The 21,636-nt window shown below is 41.8% G+C and overlaps 1 protein-coding gene across 1 annotated transcript in view; it reads left to right on the top strand.

Annotated features, from left to right (window-relative positions):
- Positions 1-21,636, top strand: part of tmem145 (transmembrane protein 145) — a 36,599-nt gene that overhangs the window by 9,923 nt on the left and 5,040 nt on the right. The window contains exons 2-13 of the mRNA XM_068735510.1: positions 2,074-2,148; positions 2,696-2,773; positions 4,916-5,002; positions 5,703-5,804; positions 12,326-12,410; positions 12,904-12,975; positions 16,002-16,070; positions 16,717-16,797; positions 17,143-17,221; positions 18,504-18,597; positions 20,243-20,415; positions 21,119-21,239. Of these exons, the coding sequence (XP_068591611.1) occupies positions 2,074-2,148; positions 2,696-2,773; positions 4,916-5,002; positions 5,703-5,804; positions 12,326-12,410; positions 12,904-12,975; positions 16,002-16,070; positions 16,717-16,797; positions 17,143-17,221; positions 18,504-18,597; positions 20,243-20,415; positions 21,119-21,239 (1,116 nt within the window). The remainder of the gene's footprint in view (positions 1-2,073; positions 2,149-2,695; positions 2,774-4,915; positions 5,003-5,702; positions 5,805-12,325; positions 12,411-12,903; positions 12,976-16,001; positions 16,071-16,716; positions 16,798-17,142; positions 17,222-18,503; positions 18,598-20,242; positions 20,416-21,118; positions 21,240-21,636) is intronic.

Raw genomic sequence — 21,636 nt, 5'->3', positions numbered from 1 at the left:
CCCTAGAAAAACACATTTAATCATACTTTCTAACTTATAAACGTAATGAAAAACAATATTGGTGTTGGTACCAAAACTAATGTATTGCATATGCATCTGTAAGAGAACATAAAAATGATAAAATACAAAAATACGGTGATATTTAACATCAGCCCATTTGTTGCCATGGAGCCATGCGTAGGATTAAGGGGGCTTTATTGGCAGAAATAGAATAAGATATTCATAACTATGTTTTCTTTAGTGTATAATCACCAGACACTGACCTTAAACTTAGAAAGAGACGTTTATATCTACATACAGAGCGGGTTCTCTTCATGCAGTCCGCCATGTTACACCGCCATGTTTCTACAGTAGCCCAGAACGGACAAACCAAACGCTGGCCCTAGCGAGGGCCTCTAGTGTCTTTACGTTACCCGAAGGCCACCGTCGCTCTCCGACACACTTGGATAGGGAAAGGTGAGGGTGAAGATGTCCCGCAATGTTAACCAAGCACCTGGTTAACATAGCGGGACATCCTATTGATTAAAAGGCATTTACCACAAATCGGTAGTATTTTTAGATTAGCATTCAGCTTCGGTCTCTCTCTAGTGTCATTTGTCTAAATAAAACCTCCCCCATTTGTTGCACTAATTTTGTAAGACTAGCTATTACTTTTTCCTTAAAGCCTTGATGTCTCATTTTGGTTCAAAAGTCTCCATTAATTTTGGCTGCCTCTGTGGTACCGGGCAGTCCTCCAGATAATGAAAAATGTGTGTAAACATCATACAAGTGATATAGTGTCAGTGCTATGTTCAGCACTATGATCCATATCTACAGAATGTGTCTGGCCACAGCTGTATAGAATATATATATATATATATATATATATATATATATATATATATATATATATTCTATATACACACCATGCTGCTGCAGTGCCTTATGTAAGCTCGGTGAAGTACACCATCAGCACTATTATCTGGTCTCATGCTGCCAAGCTTATGGCTGAATAATATTAAAATGGGTATTTTTTTTCTCTTCTCCACCTCTCTCCCTTTCTAATGTGCTCAGCAGCCCCTTAATGCCCTCTGTGTTTACCCGCTTTAGAAGTTTACCCTCTTGGCACCAGCTCCCTCATCTCCACTTGTCTTCTTTTCCTCTTTTTGTTTACTCCTCCTCCCCCTCTTTTTGAGTTAACTTTTCTGAAACTCTCCCCTTCTGTTTTGGCTCCCCTCTGCTCTCCTTCTCTTTATTGCCCAGTTAATGTCTTCCCCAACTTTTTTATTTTCTTTCGAGTCTTGAAGACAACTTCTTGCCTGTGGCCTCACACCTGTGAAGAAAGTGCCATATGACATACATTACATTACTTTGTATTTTCGTCTTATACAGACATGCAATGATGGCAGGTCGGCTCAGCATCTGTGTGGATGGATTCATGTGAAATTGTTGTGCAGATAAACATTGTGCTCAGAGAATGAATCCTTTGCTCCCCTGACTTTTTTCTCTAGCGCTAAAAGTAGGTCAAAGTTTTCACTTATCCCGTGCAATATCTCCACATCTAAAAGATGGATTGGCACAAACGTTTGCACAGACATTTATGGCCCTCAAACAATAACTGCTCCTGACTTTGGTAGTCCCCCGACTTGTCCTCTAGGGCATGGCATGACATTTGCGGTTTTGAGGGAAATGTCTCGACAACTGTTGGATGGATTGCCATGACATTAGATTCAGACGTTTTCCTCTGAGGATGAGCCGAACTAACTTTAGCTTTCTGTTGACTTTTCACCTAATAACACACTCATCAGGGGTCAAACTAATAGACGTTTCAATTCATCCCATGCACAAAGCTGTTTAGTTCTTGACTTCTTAAGAAGGACTAAAAAAACATGGCTGACTGAACAACCAGAAAATGTTTGCCTTTTCAACAGTTACTGGGAGAATTCGGTTACTGTGACTTAGTTCAGAGTTAGCCGTGTGAGCACAGAGCTGCTAGCATGGCTGTAGACTCTTAATCTTGTTTCATTCATGTTAACATTTTTTCTTCTTCTCTGTTTGACCTTTTCCCCTCCCTCCTCTGTTTCTTGACTCCAGGACTGGGTTTTCCTCACTCGCTTCTGCTTCCTCACCGACTTTGGACGTCTGGACTTCCGGTTCCGCTATCCAAAGGTAGGACGACTTCCTGTAGCTGTGTGTGTGTGTGTGTGTGTGTGTGTGTGTGTGTGTGTGTGTGTGTGTGTGTGTGTGTGTGTGTGTGTGTGTGTGTGTGTGTGTGTGTTTTTTGTCTGTATCATCTATTATTTTCAATCAGTTTTCCCAGCTTGCCCACGCTTTCCTGTCTGGCAACATAAGAGTTCTACTTTTCTTCTTTCTTCATCCTTTCTTTCTCCACTTTAGCATCTAGTCCTCTCTCTTTCTCTCTTTCTCTGCTCTTACTTCATCTAAATCGATGTCATCACTCCTTCCTCCTCTGGCTGTTCCTGCTTCACCCGCCTCGTCCTCTTTCTCTATCCTCTCCTCCTCCCTTTTGCCCTCCCCCGCTCCATCTTTCTACTCGTCTGTTTTGTTCTTCCGCTCTGTCTTCTTTTACTCATGCCTTGCTTTACTGCTGTAGCCTGCAGACTTTGGAAACAGTTTTTGTCGTATAAATCTCAAACCGTCTCACTGCCTCCTCTCTGATCTATGCTCTCTCCCTCCGTCCCTCGCCTCTGTGCAGTCTCGCTGCTGTCAGAACATATTGCTCTACTTTGATGACAGTTCTCAGTGGCCAGCTGTGTACAAGAGGCACGAAAAGGTGAGACACTGACACCCTCTGCATCACGTCTTTTGACAAGCCATCATGAAAGAGAAATACACCTCCGCTTACTAATTCATATGTCATTGTTGTACGGAAAAAGCTCTGTGACTCCAGTTTAGCTGATTTTCACATTTCAACTTGAACTAAAGGATCACACGCTGGTCAAGCTGCTCAGAATACAACAAAGCTCTCAGCCAATAATTGATGATATATGCCGTGATCAAGAATGGTACAATCCATATTTGTGAACTCAAAGTGAGACTTCTGTTTGAGCTGAAGCTGCTTCACACATAATAAATCATAGCAGGGAGATTTTCTGCATTAAGATTTTTTTGGTTATGAAACCTGTAACACTGGCTTTCGTAGTAAAGTCCACAAGTATTTGGACAGTGACACCTTTTTTGTTGTTTTGGCCCAGTACTCAAACACATCCTAAATGTTAACAAAACCGTGAAGAAAGGGGTTAAGTGCTTACTATCAACCGTGATTTGAGGATATTTATATCCACATTTTAGGACTTACAACCCTGTCTTTGTGTCAATGCTCTGTTCAAAATTAAGGGAGTTGATGTTTACCCTTAAAATTAAAAGTCAGCACTTTAGCCTCATAGTCATTGTATTTCAAATCCAATCAGCCTGAGTACAGAGCCAAAACAATAGAAAATGCATCTCTTTCCACGTACTTAACAGACTGCACTGTATGCATTTAGAGTAATCCCTACATTTGGTGGGTTCTCAAACTTATTCTACCACGCGAGTGTCTATACAGTTCAATGGTGTACATTCAACACCATCATTTTTTCTAAACCTTAGGTTTGAGATCTTTGGCTTTTAAAGAAAGTGGCTTCATGTGATATGGGCCTCAGGTATAGGAGAAGCGTGCATGCATCCTTAATCAGTGTTGTATTCGCCTGTATGCCACAGCCGGCTGGTACTATGAGATATAACATAATACAGTCTATAAAATTGACATTAAATTGCTTTCACAACCAATGAATAATGTATAATGCGACCATTTATTATAAGTAGGCGTCGTACCCGCCGCTCTCCCATTTTAGAGCCGTGTGTAACCAACCCAGTGTTATTTTATCAGCACTCAGCATCTGATGGTTTCTTGTGTTATTAAAGTAAGGTGAGCTTCTGAGTAAAGACTGTTATTAAGGTTATCAGGCATTTTGTGTACTGGATGGAAAAATCTCTTCTAAAATGGTCTAGCCCTGTTGGGGAAAAAGAATAACATTGACCGAATACTTTGCATTACTAGGCGCAGGAAGTAATTTGCTGGTGTACTTTTGTTCGACACACAGTTGCGACACTATCGTGAGATATTTCCAACACAGCTGCAAACAGCATACCATTCCTCTGCTCTCAGACAGATTTTTGGTGTCATTTTCCCAAAATCAAAAAGTACGACCTTCATGCTACACTCATCATTTTGCAGTAATATTCAGCTGTCACGCAGGGAGAAATGAACCACAGGAGGGACAAAGAAATATCCATTTTAATTCCACATAGAGCAGCTTCAGTAGACCAGAAGGCAATGCTGCTACAATTTCAATTACATTTTAATTAAACACTGTATATTCTGGATGGGGAAAACGGTCTCTTATGCTTTCAATGCTGCTCTGTTTTTCCTTGATATGCATACAGCTTAACGAAGGAATAGACCGTAGGCTGTATGTGGGTGAACCCAGAGCAGCATGCAACAAGTTATGGCACATTTTCTGAGCTTTATTAAAAAATATCTTTTGAAACATATAGAAGTAAAATGCTGAGTAGATGCAACTGAAATTTGTTAGGGGGCGACTGTGGCTCTGAAGTTAAAGCAGGTCGTCCCTCAATCAGAAGACCGGCTCCTCTAGTCCATGTCGATGTGTTCTTGGGCAAGACACTGAACCCCAAATTGGGCTGTGCCATCAGTGTGTGGATGCTTAAATAGATCCTGATTGGCAGGTGGCACCTTGCATGGCAGCCAATGCCATCAGTGTATGAATGGGTGAATGATGACATGTAGTGTTAAAGAGCTTTGAGTGGTCGTAAGACTAGAAAAGTGCTATACAAGACTATTTACCATTTAGGGCATTTTGTAAAGGTTTTAAATGTTGTTCCTATATTTTGATTATGTGTTGTCTCTCGTCAGAACTGCTACCAGAAGGAAGCGGTGCTGAGGCCCGAGAACAACCAGGTCATCAACCTCACAACACGCTACACATGGTCAGGCTGTGTGGTAAGAATACCCACCCACACACACACACACACACACACATAAATAAATATACAAATACGTACACACACTATAATGTAATAAACAGAATATAATGTAACCTCTGACCTCTCTCTATGCTTTTGCTAGAGACTATCACATTATTCCATTTTATCACCACACAGTTATTTTCATCTGTCCTATTGCGTATTCTTTTGTAATGCAAAAAAAGGACCATAAATATGTACAAAAAGGTAAACAAGTCCACAGAGAGGCAGTGAAAGCTAATGGCCTGTAATGTGTTTTTGTAACATTTTACTGAATCACACATTTACTGTGTTGCTGCATCACAGTCAACCAGAAATGGTCCAAAAGATTTTTCTCTCCTCTAACACCTTTTGTTTTTCTTTTCTTTTTTAAATAATATATTCCCTTTGTTTCTTTTTCAATAAGTAACACAACATGTTTGTTTATCACATTAGGAAGTGTGATTGCCAGCGTGACTCTGTTGTTGTGGCGGTTAGTGGATCTTGTTGACACATTTCAGGCTATATTGGGGTGTGAAATTTCTTTGTATCTTGATATATCAGGCTCCCACTCTACTGTGATAATTCAATGCTTCTCTGAGGTAAAACATGCAGCAATTTTGGAAACCCCCCCCCCCCCCCCCCCATTCATGCATTTCCTTTCTCTCTCTCTCTCTCTCTCTCTCTCTCTCTCTCAGGTGGAGGGAGACGGGAATGAGGAGGTTCTGAGCTGTGTGGGCGGCCGTAGTTTCCGCTCGGTGAGGGAAAGATGGTGGTACATTGCTCTCAGCAAGTGTGGGGTAAGCACCGATCTCTGACCCGACTCCTCCGGCCTTTCCTCTACAGGGGCAGGTGTACCACCATGACCACCATGATCAGGCTAGTCGCTTTGGGTGCCTCACATGCAAATATAACGGTGCAGTCACTGTTTGTTTTCTGCTGCTCTTTAGACAAACAAACTTCATCACTGTCGTCATCGTCGGCATCATCTATCCATCAATGATCAGATTGCTCCCTTATTCTTATTGATAACAATAATATAGATGTCTCAGATATTCATACATTTATTGAAATGTCTTATTTAAATGCCGAATGAAGAACTATTCTAATATTTTAAATCACAGTTTTAAGGTTTTCCATTTAAGCCAAACAACTCGATGAACAGATTTCAGAAAATGTGGCTCTGTGTAACCCTGGATGTTTTGAAGCTACTTTTATTGTGCTGTCTCTTGCTATTCATTTTAAATCAACTATGATTTAGCATAATTTTTGTTCCAGTATGTGCTTTCCCATTTGAGCATTTAGCACCAGGCCACATTTTAAATTCTTGAAATATAGTAATCTAAATAGGCAAAAAGTGCAAGGAGATTTAACCCTTTGATTTACTGTTGTTATCCAAATGAGATAGATCGATAGATAGATAGATAGATAGATAGATAGATAGATAGATAGATACTCTTATAAAGATTGCAACTTAAAAAGATTGTGTTCTACCTAGGATTATAAATGCTGATGCATGTTGCAGACCCATTAGACCCTATCCCAAATGTAATATAGCTGACTCTCTGCTTTGACTGTGCTAAACATTTCCTACAAGGGTGTCGACTGCTATTGATTTGCTACCTTCGGGGACTTTTTAAGCATTGTGTTATTTTATAATGGGGCTCAGTATGGTACTAATGGAGCACTGGGAGGGAAAAAAAAAAAAAACAGTTAGCTGCGGTGTGAGTTTGGACTGGGGCACTCGGTGAAGAAATCATGAGCTTGTATAATGATGGCTCTGCTCAGTGATGAGACAGCCTCCTACACTGAGGGCTTCAGTCAAGGAAGAATCCCAGGAATAGATGTGTGTGTTGTTTTTTTATGTGTCGATGTTTTTATGTTTGTGAAAGCGGGTGAATAAGTAAGATTTCTGCTGAAGTTGTGTATCACTGTATGCCTGCCTGCCTATCAGTGTCACAATCTGGGTTGCATCAGTGTCATGCTCCTGGTAAGTGTGTGAGGGATTTGTTTTTTTGTGGAGGATTTGTTTTTCTGCTGACGGTTGAAGAGGGATATGATAAGAACATATGCTTCCCACGGAGTGTGGTTTAGTGTCATGCCAGAATCCGCTGATAGACGCCCCACCTAATGCTGTTGGACTAAAGTGTAAGAGCTCATCTGCACTCCCGGGTACATGTGCCCGCCGCGCCCCGCAGCCAATTTACACCCCTCGCCTTCTTGTTTCCCTGATGCTTTCACACCTCTCCGTCTTTCTTCGTTTGTTGCTCACATTTACCGGCTGCGTCCTGCTCTCTTTCTACTCTGTCACCAAGCTGTGACGCGGCTCCACGCCTTTTCATATCCATTTACCTCTCCGTCTCCCGCTCCATCTCTAATTGTGCTTTTCCTCTCCATCATGCCCTCTCACTGGACTCATTTCTTCTTCTTGTTCATTTAATGCATTATTCCGTGCCCCCTCACTTTTATGTGCGGCTACTTATTCTCCTCTCTTTATCCTTGTTTCTCTCTTATCCGGCTCTCATTTCATGTACTTTCCATCTCAGTCTTTACCTGTGCTGAAGTGGATCTAAATCTATATCAGCTCATAAGCCCCTTCAAGCCATAGGGTGTCTTCTCTCAATCCCCAGATGTAGACTCGCCTGCATGAAATGATAAAATGTGAGCTGGATCGTTATTTAACATTTACAGGCAATTTCACTTCTTTAATTATAGCAGGAAAGCTCAAGGCTGCAAATAATCATTGCATCATCAGGGAAAAAAAGACAGTCATTGTAAATACAATTCAGGTCATAACAAATTACAGAGCAGACGACCGTTTTTCAGACGAGTAAATTGCCAGAATACCCAAAGTTCACTAATGTCAGCAGGCATGAATCTTGTTTTTTCTCCTGCAGATGTATGTTTGCATGAATAGTATTTCTCTTGATAATTTAAAGTCTCAAAAACTTGCATCAACAACATACTCTATTGTCCAGCTGTAATTACGTCTGTGGGGCGGTGTACGTTTTCACAAGGCAACACTTATTTCTTTGTTATTTGTAATAAGTTACAATAGTATAACTCATTAGTTGGGCCTAATTATACCATTAATTGAAAGTATACAGATAACAGAACAACAAAATGTCTTCACTGCTTGCCAGCTGCTGCTGTCTGAGCGTTAGTTTATAAGGCGTTTATCCTTGGGGTCTTTCAAACAGAAGTGGAGAAATGGAAAGCTTTGAATGGTTGTAATCAGCCGCTATTGTTTTATGCTGAGCAGAACTGCTGTTAATGAAACTAAATAACCTCAGAAGGGAACCATGGAAGTGCTGAAATTGGACTCGCCAGGTGACTCATCTTTATAGAACAAGTTTAGAAAAACACCTACGTCTACTGTGTTTTGTCCAGAAAAGTAAACTGTCTCTCATAAAGACTTCAGCACAGTCTTATACAGAGGAAGGATCCTTATCATATCACTCTGTGAAAGATGGGAGGCCAGTTTGGACTTGACGCATTTCACTTCTTTAATGTGATAAATAAGAGACAATAAACACGAGTCTCTGACAGTGTTCGGAGTCTTTTGGGAGATGTACTCACTTTTATAGGAAATGAACAAAACCTGATGATTTGTAGATTGTGTTGCTGACATTGTCAAAACAAAGTGCAGTGCTGAAGAGTGTGATTCTGCTATTGTATTATGCCAAAACACACTTTGTCAGAGCTGCAACTAAAATGTTTTTCCATTATTAACTACAGTTGTTATTAATTGATTATTTAAGGGAAATCGTATTGCTAAATCGTATTGATCTGGGGAAGGCCCTTTCCTGTTTCAACATGTGAATGCCTCCATGCACAAAGCAAAGTCCATAAAGCAATGAGTTTGTTCATGAATTTGACTGGCCCTGACTCAGAGCCCGACCTCGACCCCATCAAACAATTTCAGGATGAACTGCCAACTAGAGGCACGAATCTTCACTGGCCTCATGATTTGATTCGATTAGGATTCACCTGTCAACGATTCTCGATGCGTCTTAACAAATTATTATGGCATTTTACACTGCATGAATTAGCCTAGCGGCTTGTGGACTTTTGTTAGTTTTCCTTAGTCATAGCTCTTCTACTCTTACTTGGTTTAAGTCATTGTGTCTCCCGACACAACACCGCAGTGAAATTTCAGCCTGAATGCAGTTTTTTTTCAGCCCAACATTGTTGAAACAGAGCAGCTAATACTTGTGGCGACAGCAACAAGCGAGCAGACAGAGTGTTCGTGTAGGAGTGTATCAAGCTCTGCCCTCGGTGAATGACAGCAGAAATGCAGCAAAGCTTCACACTGAGCTGAAATGAAAGCACACTCCCGAGAATGTTCCGTCACTGCATTGATTCAGAGCTGTCCACGTACGCATCCCAATGCATTTTAGAATTAAGAAATGTCAAAACCTCTACTGCCAACCCCTAATCAGTGCCGCAATTAATGCTTTTGTGGCTGAATGGGTGCAAATCCTTGCAGCCAGGTTCCAAAAATCTTTTGGAAAGCCTTCCCAGAGGAGTGAAGGCTGTTATAGCAGAATATCAAAGGGACATTTGGCTTTGGAGGAGCTTTGTGAAGTCTGAGAAAGAGAGCCTGCTTTTCAGTCTGAAAGTTTGAAAGACGTTGGCGTCTGCCAGGCAGAGAGGATCTAATGAAAATGCATCGTCAAGTTTCCTTATAGGAAATGTAGGATAGAGTAAACTCAGAGCTTTCTTTTATAATCCTCTTGCGACTGTGAGTCCCCCAATGTTGTGGAAGTATTAAATTGCTGGAGTATCCCTTTTTAATGTCTCATGGTTTTTGGAATGACATGTCCAACAGTCAGATATGAGCATAATGTTCAGCTGTCCAAATATGGTGGAGAAAAAGATCCACACTCTCCGTGCAACTCTGAATGCAGATATCAGCAGCCCAGGGGGAGCACAAGATGTTCAAGACTGCACAGGTGTTTGGGTTAGAGCACAGTCAGTATGTGATATATCAGTACAGTATATCAGAAGTGGATGCCTTTTACACCTGAAACCAACAAGCAATCCCCAAATCATCCTGTGACTCCCTGTCAGTCCCAACAAGAGATAATCTGCTGTGTGAAGTGCTACTTCTTCCCTCATCTCCCCTGCATACATCTCTCTTTCCCTCTTTGCTTGTGCTCCTTTCTGTTCATTCTGGCTTTCTTTCCACTTGGTCTTCTACTTTTTATTTTTTTACTTTTTCTCTCTCTCTCTCTCTCTCTCTCTCTCTACATCTATCACTCTCTTTATCTCTGTCTCCTTGCTCTTTGTGTCTGTATTGATTTTGTGGCAGTGCACGCTCTATGCCTCTCGCCCTTTTTGATAGAGGGAGTGAGATGGAGTCGCAGGCTGCCAAATGAAATCAAAGTCTTTTTTTTTTTTTTCACTCGCTCCACAAGCGCGAACTCCATCGGCTTTGAACTTGTGTGTGTGAAATGAGCTCACTGTGCTCTGATTGTCGACCGATCTCTGCCCCCCTTCTATCTCGTTCTCTGCTCCCCATACCACTTTATTCCACCTCCCAAAATTCACTCTCAGTTTGACACTTTTTTATTTGTGTGACTGCCAAAAACGAACATATCATTCCAATATGGGTTTAACACACCGGTGTGTTCATTTACTTCACGTTATTTATCCTTTGCTGTATGTTTACAGACCCAAATATTTCTATTCTTGTGCTCTTTCACAACATTGCAATGTGGAACAGTTATATCGATCGACATATAAGTTTTGATTTAAAAAAAGAGTGCGCTGCATTAAAGCAGAGAAAATGGTTGCTCTGGATATGATCCATCCTTCCTTCCTGTTAATCTGGGTCATATTCTCATTGGCAGCACATTAGCAGCCTAGATTCCTTTATTTATTCCTCTACTAACTTCCTCCACACACCTGGGGGATCCCGAGGCACTTCCAGGCCAGCTGGGGGACCGACTGACTATATGGCACAATTACACCGAGCAGCTAGACCAACAGTGTGTCTCTCCCCAAGGAGGATTTGGATATTTCCCTCCTCTTGTAACAGGAAAGTATTTATTTATTTTTTTTTTTTAACTTAAAGCTGTGGCAGGCAGAGATTTCATTTTAAAATATATCTCATCAAACAAAATCACAAATTCACATGCGGTACATTCTTCACTCAAATGACATGCTGGTGTGAAGAATGGATGTTAGTAGTCAATCACTGCAGCAGAAAATGATGAATCAACCATCTTTGAAATGTTGCATGTTCTCCGAGTGTAGAAGTGAAAGCAGGGCGACGTGTTGACGTTGTGATGTGAGCTTAGACGTCCTCTGGGATTGTAATTTTCCTGATTTGGTGGCGTAGTTTAGATTGTTGTTTTCCTGGTCTCAAAGGCTGCATGCTTGCTGTGATCGTATTTGGTCCTTCTGAGTGCTGAGCAATAAAGCGTCTACTTGCTTCGTCATCACATCAACATTATTAATAAGGCTGGGTGTTGATCTTCAAAAGTTTTTGGGTCCCAGAAGAGCAGCGAGTATCAGCCTCGTATTCTATTAGATATTTTCCTCATTTAATTCAGTTTAAACTTTTTTCTTCTTTTTGTCAGCAATGTTACTTTTCAGAACGTTGGCTTCTTTTGATAACAAATAACACTTATCTTGCATTATCTTGCTTTACATGTTGACAGATTAAGTAAGGTAATGAAAACAAGTTTAATTTTGGTATTTGTTCCAGACTCGGCTATTGTATTGGTACCAAAAAAATGTTTTAATTAATTTATTAATGAATAGATTTATGATTAGTGCAAAGAGAGATCATTAAGCCAAAACATCTGAAATATAAATGTCTCCCTTTTGGTTCAATATTTTATTTTTCGAACAAGACATAGCAAATGTGATTTAAAGTGCTGATGCAGTGTGTAATTTAATTTCAGGAGGCCCTAAATGATTTCCTTCTTGAAATTGTTCTCATGTGTAAATTTTCTATGAATTTCAAACATCTTGGTGAGCACTCATATTACCATGACAATGCTGGTTTTAAGTCCAGCTAACATCTTTGTTCTCTTCCATCATCAGATTTATAATGAAACCTTCGAAATGTCACAGGAATAATGTTTAAAAAACGTATTTAAAGAGTGGTTACCTCTTACTGCCATTGTCCAGTACAGCTTTAAGATTGAATTTATATTTTGTTCAGCTCACAAAGCCTGAATGTATTTTTTATTTCACCTGTTCTCTCTCTCTCTCTCTCTCTCTCTCTCTCTCTCTCTCTCTCTCTCTCTCTCTCTCTCTCTCTCTCTCTCTCTCTCTCTCTCCCTCCATTTCCTCTCCTCTCTCGCAGGGCGATGGCCTGATGCTGGAGTACGAGATGAAACTGACCAACGGCCAGTCTTTCTGGACGCAGCATTTCTCTGCAGATGAGTTCGGTAAGAGTGATTGGACAGAAAAAGAGAGATTATGGAAGGAATCGCTGATGGCACAACCCAACACCACTTAGCACGGCCAATAAAGCACACAGAACTGAACAAATTACAATAATGAAGGGACGGCTGGATGAATTAATGATGATAGATGAACTGAGAGGAATGGATGAAAAGAAGAAGAGGCCCAAGTAGCTTCCAAATGAATTATTCTGACATCTCCAATGTTCTCTCTCTCCCCCACTCTCCTACTGTATCTCTCTCTCTGCTTCTTAACTAATCCAATATCCTCATCATGTACCTGCCTCTCTGGATTTTTCACCATTTCCTTTTTTCTACTTTTACTGCCCCTCTGTTCCTCACCTTCATATCCTCTGAACCTCATTTTGATTCCACCTCCTCTCTCTCGTGCCTTCCTTTATCCCTTTCCCCCCTCGTTTTTTCTTTCTCATCAATTATTCTCTTTCTTTCCTCTACTTCCACCTTCCCCTATTCACAGGAATCTTGGAGACGGACATCACCTTCCTGGTCATCTTCTCCCTGGTGTTCCTCCTCTCCTGCTACTTTGCCTGTAAGTACCATCTTTTCCACTTAACTGTATCTCTCTTCCTCCCTCTTCTTCTATGAGCCAATTTATTCTGACTTTCAGAGCCCCAGCAGTCATTTAATGCACCTTTTCTTCAGATCTATTTTAAAAATCTACATGCTTTCTTGATGGGATAGGAGTAAGTTCTCATGTTTCCTCTGACAAGTAAAGGGGGAGCATGTGCCTACTTTTTCCTCAGAGCAGAGAGTTTGTCAGAACAAAGCAAGAGCAATCTAGAAAGCAGGAGAGGGAGGATGGCGAGAGTGGGGTTTGGTTTGTGTAAAGGTGAACGGTTGAATGGAGAAGGTAGTGGTAGCCTTAAGGTTAGTGAAGCGAGTTTGTCACATGAAGGTCACAGCTCAAATACCACGAAGCAGCTGAGAGCAAGAGCCCCATGGAATGACTTACTTCAAGGATCTGTCATTCCCTGCTCTCTTCATGTACTGTAAGGTTTCCTTACCTTTCCTTCTTTCCAAACTGTTAAAGGATTGACTCACTTAATTTACAAAAAAAAACATATTTTCTCATTTAACTGTAGCGCAGTGTTAAAGGTATAGGTACAATTTCCACATTAAAATGTCTAAACATGACTAAAGTTGTATATTTGTATTTACATTATCCCAAATATTTCCAACAATGGAGAAATCTGTAATTTTATTAAAGTTAACGGTGCATTTCATTTGTTTGCCCTTTCTAGTTGCTCTAACTTCCGTGGAAACACGTTAAGCACCATATGAGTGAGGAAGGAAGTCTGCAAGCCACTCGATTTATTGCTATTATTCGTTGCCGTTTATGCGCGTTCTATTGACGGAGCTGTCGTCATAAAGCCCAAACGTACGGGTGAACCAAACGACCCCGAAGGAAAACAGCGCTGGGCTACCCTACGATTAAATTAGCCACATGCCTCAACCTTACAGCAACAGTAGCTGTATGGGTGGTCGACTCATCTAATTGTACGTTTTATCGGTTCATCCTGTTGTGGCCTGTCAGCTCTCTTTGTGCTCGCTCATTGACACGGTCTGATATATCACCACACAGCTGAGAGACTGACAGGGGAAACACATAAACACATAAAAACACACAGCGATGTAACATCCCCTTCTCCGCCGCATTGTAACAGATGCTAATGACTGCCATATACCTTGAGCCTTGATGACGCAGAGGGGCGTATTTGACCTGGGAATGAGAAAGGGCTGTACACCCTTATTGGCTGGGGGTTAGACGCCCACGTGGGGCCCAAATGCTCTTTGCTGACCCTGACCAAAATAAGAAGATTAGGGAAAATACAGGCAGAGGACAGGGTCTCTATAGATACAGATGCCGCCACACACTTCTATTGGGTCATAAGTGATGATTAAGAGGGATTATTTTTCAGTCAATACATTCTTTTTTAGGAAATTGTTGGATATTATACCCTTAGCAAGCAGCTTTTTGCTATGTAAAGATACAGTTGAAGAGCGTTTACCTGAGCAGAGAAGTAAAGCGCTCTCCCTCTGTGTGTGTTGTAATCCAAGCCTCTTCTTACTTTGTTTACAACGCTGAACATGCATGTTTTTTTAGTGCATATGAGCATGCCCCACTGGCTAGCTAGTGGCTGCCACGCCGCACTGCCCTCATACGACGGTTGCAGCTGGTTGTAACGGAAGTGTAGCACTCGCCCTCCGGTTCCATCTCAAGTAAACACTGTTAGATCTCTAACCTTTTAAAGTCAAACAAAGCACATACAAATAACGATGTAGAGTGTTGTACAAATAGAGGGAATCAGGCCTAAAGGGACTTTTATTTCATTACTTCTACCAAAATGAAAACAATATTTGCAATGCCATAGAATATGCAGATTGTGAAAAATGGGAAAATGTTTAAAAGGTTATAAAACATTGAAGGGGACAGAATTTTTTGGAAAAATGTTCCTTTGACAGCCATCATTAGTGTACCTTTGAGGAACAGGAGGATCCAGCAGCGTCTGGCTGGCCAAGCCTGTGGTTAAACAGGCTGTTGTGTGTGTGTGTGTGTGTGTGTGTGTGTGTGTGTGTGTGTGTGTGTGTGTGTGTGTGTGTGTGTGTGTGTGTGTGTGTGTGTGTGTGTGAGCGTTTATGACCCTTCCTCCCCCTGTAAATTTTCCCCAGGGCCACTTCTGTTTGCAGAAGTGTTTAGGTAGTAAAATTGTCTTGTTAAAAACGCATTAAAAATATTTCCTCACAACTTCGGGAGAGAGAGTGGAGAAGATGTATATTGCCTCATCTAGAGACGGGCATCACAAGATGGATGCATGCTGATGGTCGCGCCCCCTTTTTATCTGACCTTCTCCTTTGTTCTTTTTTTATGCCTCCGCCGCCGATAACCGTGGCCAGAGGTATTATATTTTGGGGTTGCCATTCTTGTGAACCCAATATCTCAGGAACGCCTGGAGGGAATGTCATCAAATTTGGCATAAATGTCCTCTAGGATTAAAGGATGAACTATAAATTGCATTTAAGAAGTGGACGTAGTCACCGTTACGTCACCCATTGGTCCACGGACTATGGTTTTGAAGCCTTTACTTTACTCTAAATGGACCATAATTTACTAAATGAACATCATGCTGTTCTGAAGAAGACTGGAAACTAGCGATTGAGGTTATAAACTCATGTTTACTGAGGTAATAAATCAAGTGAGAAGTCATTTGCAAATGCTGCACAAACGTCCACATAGACACAAGGATGAACCACAATTCCACACAAATGTCTAATAGGATAAAATTATTAAGTGGCGACATTTTGGACAGACATGGATACAAACTGCAACTTTAAAGGTTGGCAGAGGCGTACAACCACAAGGCGGTCTTCTTTTTTTATCCTCCGTCTCTCACTATCTGTGCCTCTCTCCCTCTCCTTTGCCATCTGTTAGCATATCTCCATCCTTTTTATCTCTAACCCCACCAACACACACACACACACACACACACACACACACACACACACACACACACACACACACACACCTCATTCTTGGTTTTTTTCTCTCCTCTGCAGACAATCTGAAGGGAAGACAGCTTCTTCACACAACCTACAAAATGTTTATGACGGCGGCAGGTGTGGAGGGTGAGCGCTTCTGTCCCGAACACACACACACAAACCAGGACACACACACACACACACACACACACACACAAGCCATAACACACACGTACACACACTCAAGAAAACAATGAGCTTCTCGCATGGCTGCAGCATCTTATACCTTAATCCCCACATCAAGAGCCGAGATATTATCGTCCTTATTAGCCTCTGAATAGGAACTTTTGCACACAGCCATGCGGCGCAGTCTTCAGTGGAGCATGCTGTTAGTGACGAACACCCCACCACTCTCCTCAACCTGTCCTCTCCTTTTTCATCTCCCCTTCTTATCTCACTTTCTTCCCTCTCGGTTGCTTGTCCCCTCTTCAAATCCTTTCTCAATTGTCCTGTCACCCCTGTATTCCCTTTCTCCCTCTCCTCCCATGTCTCTCAAGCCTTCTGCTCCCTTTTCATCTCCTTTTATCACTTCCTCTTCTTTTCTGTCTCGCTTCTCTACTCCCCATTTGTCTCCTCTGCCCTTTCTCTTTCCTTATTATCATTTCCCTGTCTCCTCTCGTCTTTACGTCTTGTTCCTGACATCTCCTTCTTTTCTACCTTTTCTCCTCCTCTTCTGCCCCGTTCTCCCTTTCTCTTTCTTTCTCCATTTCACTGTATCTTTTCTACCTGGCAGTGCTCAGCCTGTTGTTCCATTGTGTCTACTGGGGCCTGTATGCTCGAGATGGAGTTGGCAACGGCAGCCTGAAAATACTTGGTGAGTTTTTCTCCTGCATCAGCCACTGACTGACTGACACTGCCTCTGCACTGGAAAATCACTCACTGCCCGAGCAGAATGAATGAGTGGACGATGATGGATGTGTGCGAGTGAAGAAGTGCAATAGCTGGTTGGATGGGCATAGACAGGACCATGCATGATTCTGCGTGTGTGTGTGTGTGTGTGTGTGTGTGTGTGTGTGTGTGTGTGTGTGTGTGTGTGAGAGACGACCTGATTTTAATCTTTCTCCTCTGATATTACAGATTCGGAAACCACAACCTAATTACCCCCTCTGTCTTCTCTTTCTCACTTTCTGTCTCAATCCTCCTCTCTGTCCGTCTCCAGGGAAATTACTGTTCTCAGTCAGTTTCTTGGTGTTCCTCCTGATGCTCATATTGTTGGGCAAAGGTTTCACTGTCACCAGGTGGGGGTTTGCACTTTTGTTGTGTTTCTTCAAGTCTATGCATGTCTCTTTTAATACAAGCCTGTCACCTTCTCCAGGTGTGTTTGTGCTGCTGCTGCCTCTCACTGCCAGGCCTCACTGTCACATTCAGTACAGTATGTCATGACAATGTTAGGTGTCAGTCAAATAGTCAGTTAGTTCTCTGGGTGGTGCGGTGGTGCGGATGAACACCTGATGTGTCAGGGGAATGTGATAGACAGATGCTGCTTTGCTGTGAACTTTATGTTGTTTTTGTGTGTCTGACAGCTGCAGGTTTACCTTCTTTGTCCTGCAAAGCCAGCTGACAATTCTTAGGTTCGCTCGCTATTTTCTGGCGGGGCTCAGTGGAGATTTGCTTGGGGCAGGCATTATTTCAGATAGCTTGCACAAGAGATGATTTAAGAGTGATCTCAAGGTTTCCAATTCCAATTTGAAAGACCAGTCATCAAACATGTCAGCTGTTCTTGAAACGTTAGATTTCTTCCAAGCTATCCCCAGATAGCGCGAGAAACAGCTACAGTAAATGGTAGTTCACAAGGTTTTGAGCTTTGATTCATGGTGAGTCATCTTCTAAACCAGTGGTCACAGTTTGAAGATTGGCCCTGCTTAGGGTTCAGTTGAATCTCTGGATATTTTCTAGACCGAACTCTTGTAGTGAAAACTGAGCTTGCAAGATTTAAGATGGCTTTTTTGACTCTGGGATTACATCCTCCTCTGGGCTCAGGAGATTCTCTGATCTTTTAGACTTATTAAGCCCTCTTAAAATCCCGGTGAATAAACCTAAACTGCATCACCATCCAGCTAGAACCATGGCTGTTCATCTGCAGTAAATGAGAAGTTGACAGTTTGGAAATAATCCAACAACTTTAATATGTTTTCTGTGGTGTGAGTTGTTGAATTAGCCTGAGCAAAAGGATGTTTGAAATTGCTCCTGATATTTGTTGACTGCAAATAAGGAAGCATTAATTTCTGCTTCTGTGAGTGCGGACAGCTATTTTCAGAGCCTACCGTGAAAAAGTCTACAGCCACTTTATATTTATAAAGTTCAGAGCTGAGCACACAAGTCCTTTTGTAGTGTGTGGTGTTGAATAGCTGCTTTTTAGATTAAGCTGTCTTTGCTTTGTGTGTAAAGCACCAAATGTGTGATTTTGTGTGTGTTTCCATGTCACTCCCTCTGTCTGTGTATCTTTGAGGGTGTCTGTATTTGTTTCTTATCTTCCGCTTGTGTGTGACCTCTGACCCTGTATGTGTGTGTTTTTGTCAGGGCGAGGATCAGTCACAGTGGGTCGGTTAAGTTAAGCATCTACATGACAGTCTACACAATCACCTACGTCATCCTCTTCATCTACGAGGCAGAGGTAATACACACACACACACACACACACACACACACACACACACTGGGGGTACTGAGGTTATTTTAATTTCTGATTAATCTGTGGATTTTTCATTTTGATTACTTTTCATCACAAATTCCCAAAGCCTAAGGTGACTCATTCAAACCCAAGGAAATTTAATTTATAGTAATGTAAAACAGAGAAAAGTTGTAAATCCACATTCCTGCTTCATCACTTTGAGTTTAAAACTACTAAAATCAATCTGCAGTCATTTTCTTTTAGTTTTAAATTCAGATTCGTTAAAACATGTGAACACTTCCAACACATCACTTCAGATGTGACTTGAAAGCAGCGTCGGAATTACGCCGAGGATGACTGCTGATGTTTCTGACATGACTTGAAACAGTTCTGCACTCGTATTATTGCTCCCTTTGGCTTTATTTTAATAATCTCATAAATATTCATGGTTGAGTCGAGCCCACACATCAACGTGGGCTGTAATGGCTTTTTCTGTCAAGTCACTTAATTACATTGATACATTGCTAATTCTGAAAATGCAACAAGTTGATTGTAAAAAAAGAAAAAAGGAAACTCCTTGATGAGATTCAAATTAATATGAACAACGAGGCAGCTCCAGACTACAAAGACAGCTAAACAGATTTGCGGTACTCACTCCTGTACCTGAGATAATACATCTTAGATCAATGACCGTTTCTTTAAGGTTTCCTGATTTGAAAGTCAGACTTACTAATCAGTACACTGAGAGATTTCCACTCTCATTAAATTAATCATATTGTGAAGAAGGAAACAGCTATGATGTTATAGCATGTAAGCATATGAGCTTATGAATTAATTAGACACTCGGGAGTGTTACAGTTACATACGTCTGTGCATGCTGCAGAGGCTTCAGCACAGTTGGCCGTAATGATTACAGCCTTTGAATACAGCCTATTAATGACCCAGTGGGAATATTGCAGTGAAAGTATCCATGCTATATTTAATGCTGGAGCCTATAGCCATTTCTCACACTGCAATATGTGGATCTGAAGCAGTGTAATTTATCTGCTGCCTGCCTCCCTACACGGTCCCTTCTATTAAAGAGCGCAAAACTCAGGGGAGCTCCTGCTAAAAATACACCCAACTAGGTTACACTTGGAACTGATATAAAGAGTTAAAGAGTGTTCCTGGTCCTGGGCCTGCAGTCGGGGAATTTGCCAGGCTCAGGTTTGCTGGTTGGATCCCAATAAGCTTTACACCAAGTCATCAGACTAATGCATTATGTATCAAGGGGTAACACTGTATGGCCGACACTATCCAGTCACTGGCCTGTGAATGCTATCTAGTGTCCGCAGATGCAAGCACAGGTGTCACACACACACACACACACACACACACACACACAAAACCTGTGCACACATACCAATGACCCAGTTGTTGAGAAGAAGTGTCAATGTCAAAGACTCGCACAGACTGCAACAAGCCAAGCTTTGGCTCGGTCATCACAGTGCATCAGCCGAACCACGAGCAATCCATCTTAGTAATTAGGGCACAGACTGCAATATGTAGCCAAGCCAAAAGATGCTTCTATTCTACTTTGTGTAAAAGTTTAGGCTTTTTTAACGCGTGTGTCTTCATTTTGGCATAACTTCTCATGCTCCTGTGCCAGTTCTTTGACCCGGGTGAAGTGCTGTACGCCTACGACAGCCCCGCAGGCTACGGACTGATGGGTCTGCAGCTGCTGGCCTACGTGTGGTTCTGCTACGCCGTGCTGGTCTCTCTGAAACACTACCCTGAGAAACAGCCCTTCTACATCCCGTTCTTCACCACGTACACACTATGGTGAGACCGGCGCCGCTTCCCCCACTCTGCCCTCGCTGAGGATAATAGCACCTGAGCGAGATTGCAGGAGTAGAAAAATACACATTTCTCTGTTTGAGGTCTCTTCAATTTGAATAATTTATGCGGCTCTGTAAAAATGTGCATGAGATAGCTGATGCTTTAGCGGTCCGGGAATGAAAAGTTGTTTATTTCACACTACCCTTCTATGACATTGTGAGCCCAACCTCTGTGCTCTGCTAACAGATAAGATAATTGTACTTGAGTGAATGATTGCTAGAGGAAAACATCTATTTTTACTCAGCTGATGAGGTCTCTTCTATTAGAATAATTTATGCTCCCATATATGTGTGCTAGATAGTTTAAAGCTTTGTACTGGAAAGTGTTTTTCCTTTTAAACAACCCTGAGAAAAACTCTAGTGCATACATCAGCCTCTCTGCCCTTCACTCACTGGGTGTAATAGCATTTGCTTCAAATGAAGTGTGGACTACAAAGACTAATATTATCTCTGTATTTCCCTCTCATTGCCACTATCTCCCGCCTAATTATCTATGTCGCTCCTCTCCTTCCATTATAATCTTTCTGTGTGTTTTACATCTGTTTCTACTCTCCCTGCCTCTCTTTCTCACGTCATCAAACTCTGTTCTCATCTTTTCTTTTAATGCGTTTTTCGTTATCCTAAATCTACTCACTTGCCTTCCTCAGGTTTTTCGCCGTGCCTGTTATGGCTTTGATCGCCAACTTTGGGATTCCTCGTTGGGCCCGAGAGAAGATCGTCAACGGCATTCAGCTCGGCATCCACCTCTACGCTCACATCGTCTTCCTCGTTCGTAACACACACACACACACACACACACACACACACACACACACACACACACACACACACACACACACACACACACACATGCTCATGCAGCCCCTTGGACTTCAACACAGTTCACATTATTCAAGAGTCATTATTGCCACCGTCAGTCATACATTATTCACTGTCCTTGAGTCATACTGGCTCATGCTGATTGTCTCTCCCACACATCATTATCTACCTCTTCCTCACCTTCGACACAGTGTTCTTTACTAATGGGCCGCACTGCTCAGCAAATTTCCTTTTATGTTCCTGCTCACTCTATGCATTGCATTCCCCACTTCTCACTTAGACCGTATATGCCCTGGCAACGTGTTACTATACATTTTTTATACATGGCTTATATATGTAAGAATCA

The sequence above is a fragment of the Cebidichthys violaceus genome, unplaced genomic scaffold (assembly GCF_023349555.1).
Source record: "Cebidichthys violaceus isolate CVI_PGR_0920_01 unplaced genomic scaffold, fCebVio1.0.p SCAF_7, whole genome shotgun sequence".
NCBI classification, from domain to species: domain Eukaryota; kingdom Metazoa; phylum Chordata; class Actinopteri; order Perciformes; family Stichaeidae; genus Cebidichthys; species Cebidichthys violaceus.
This window is presented reverse-complemented; position numbering and strand designations above follow the sequence as displayed.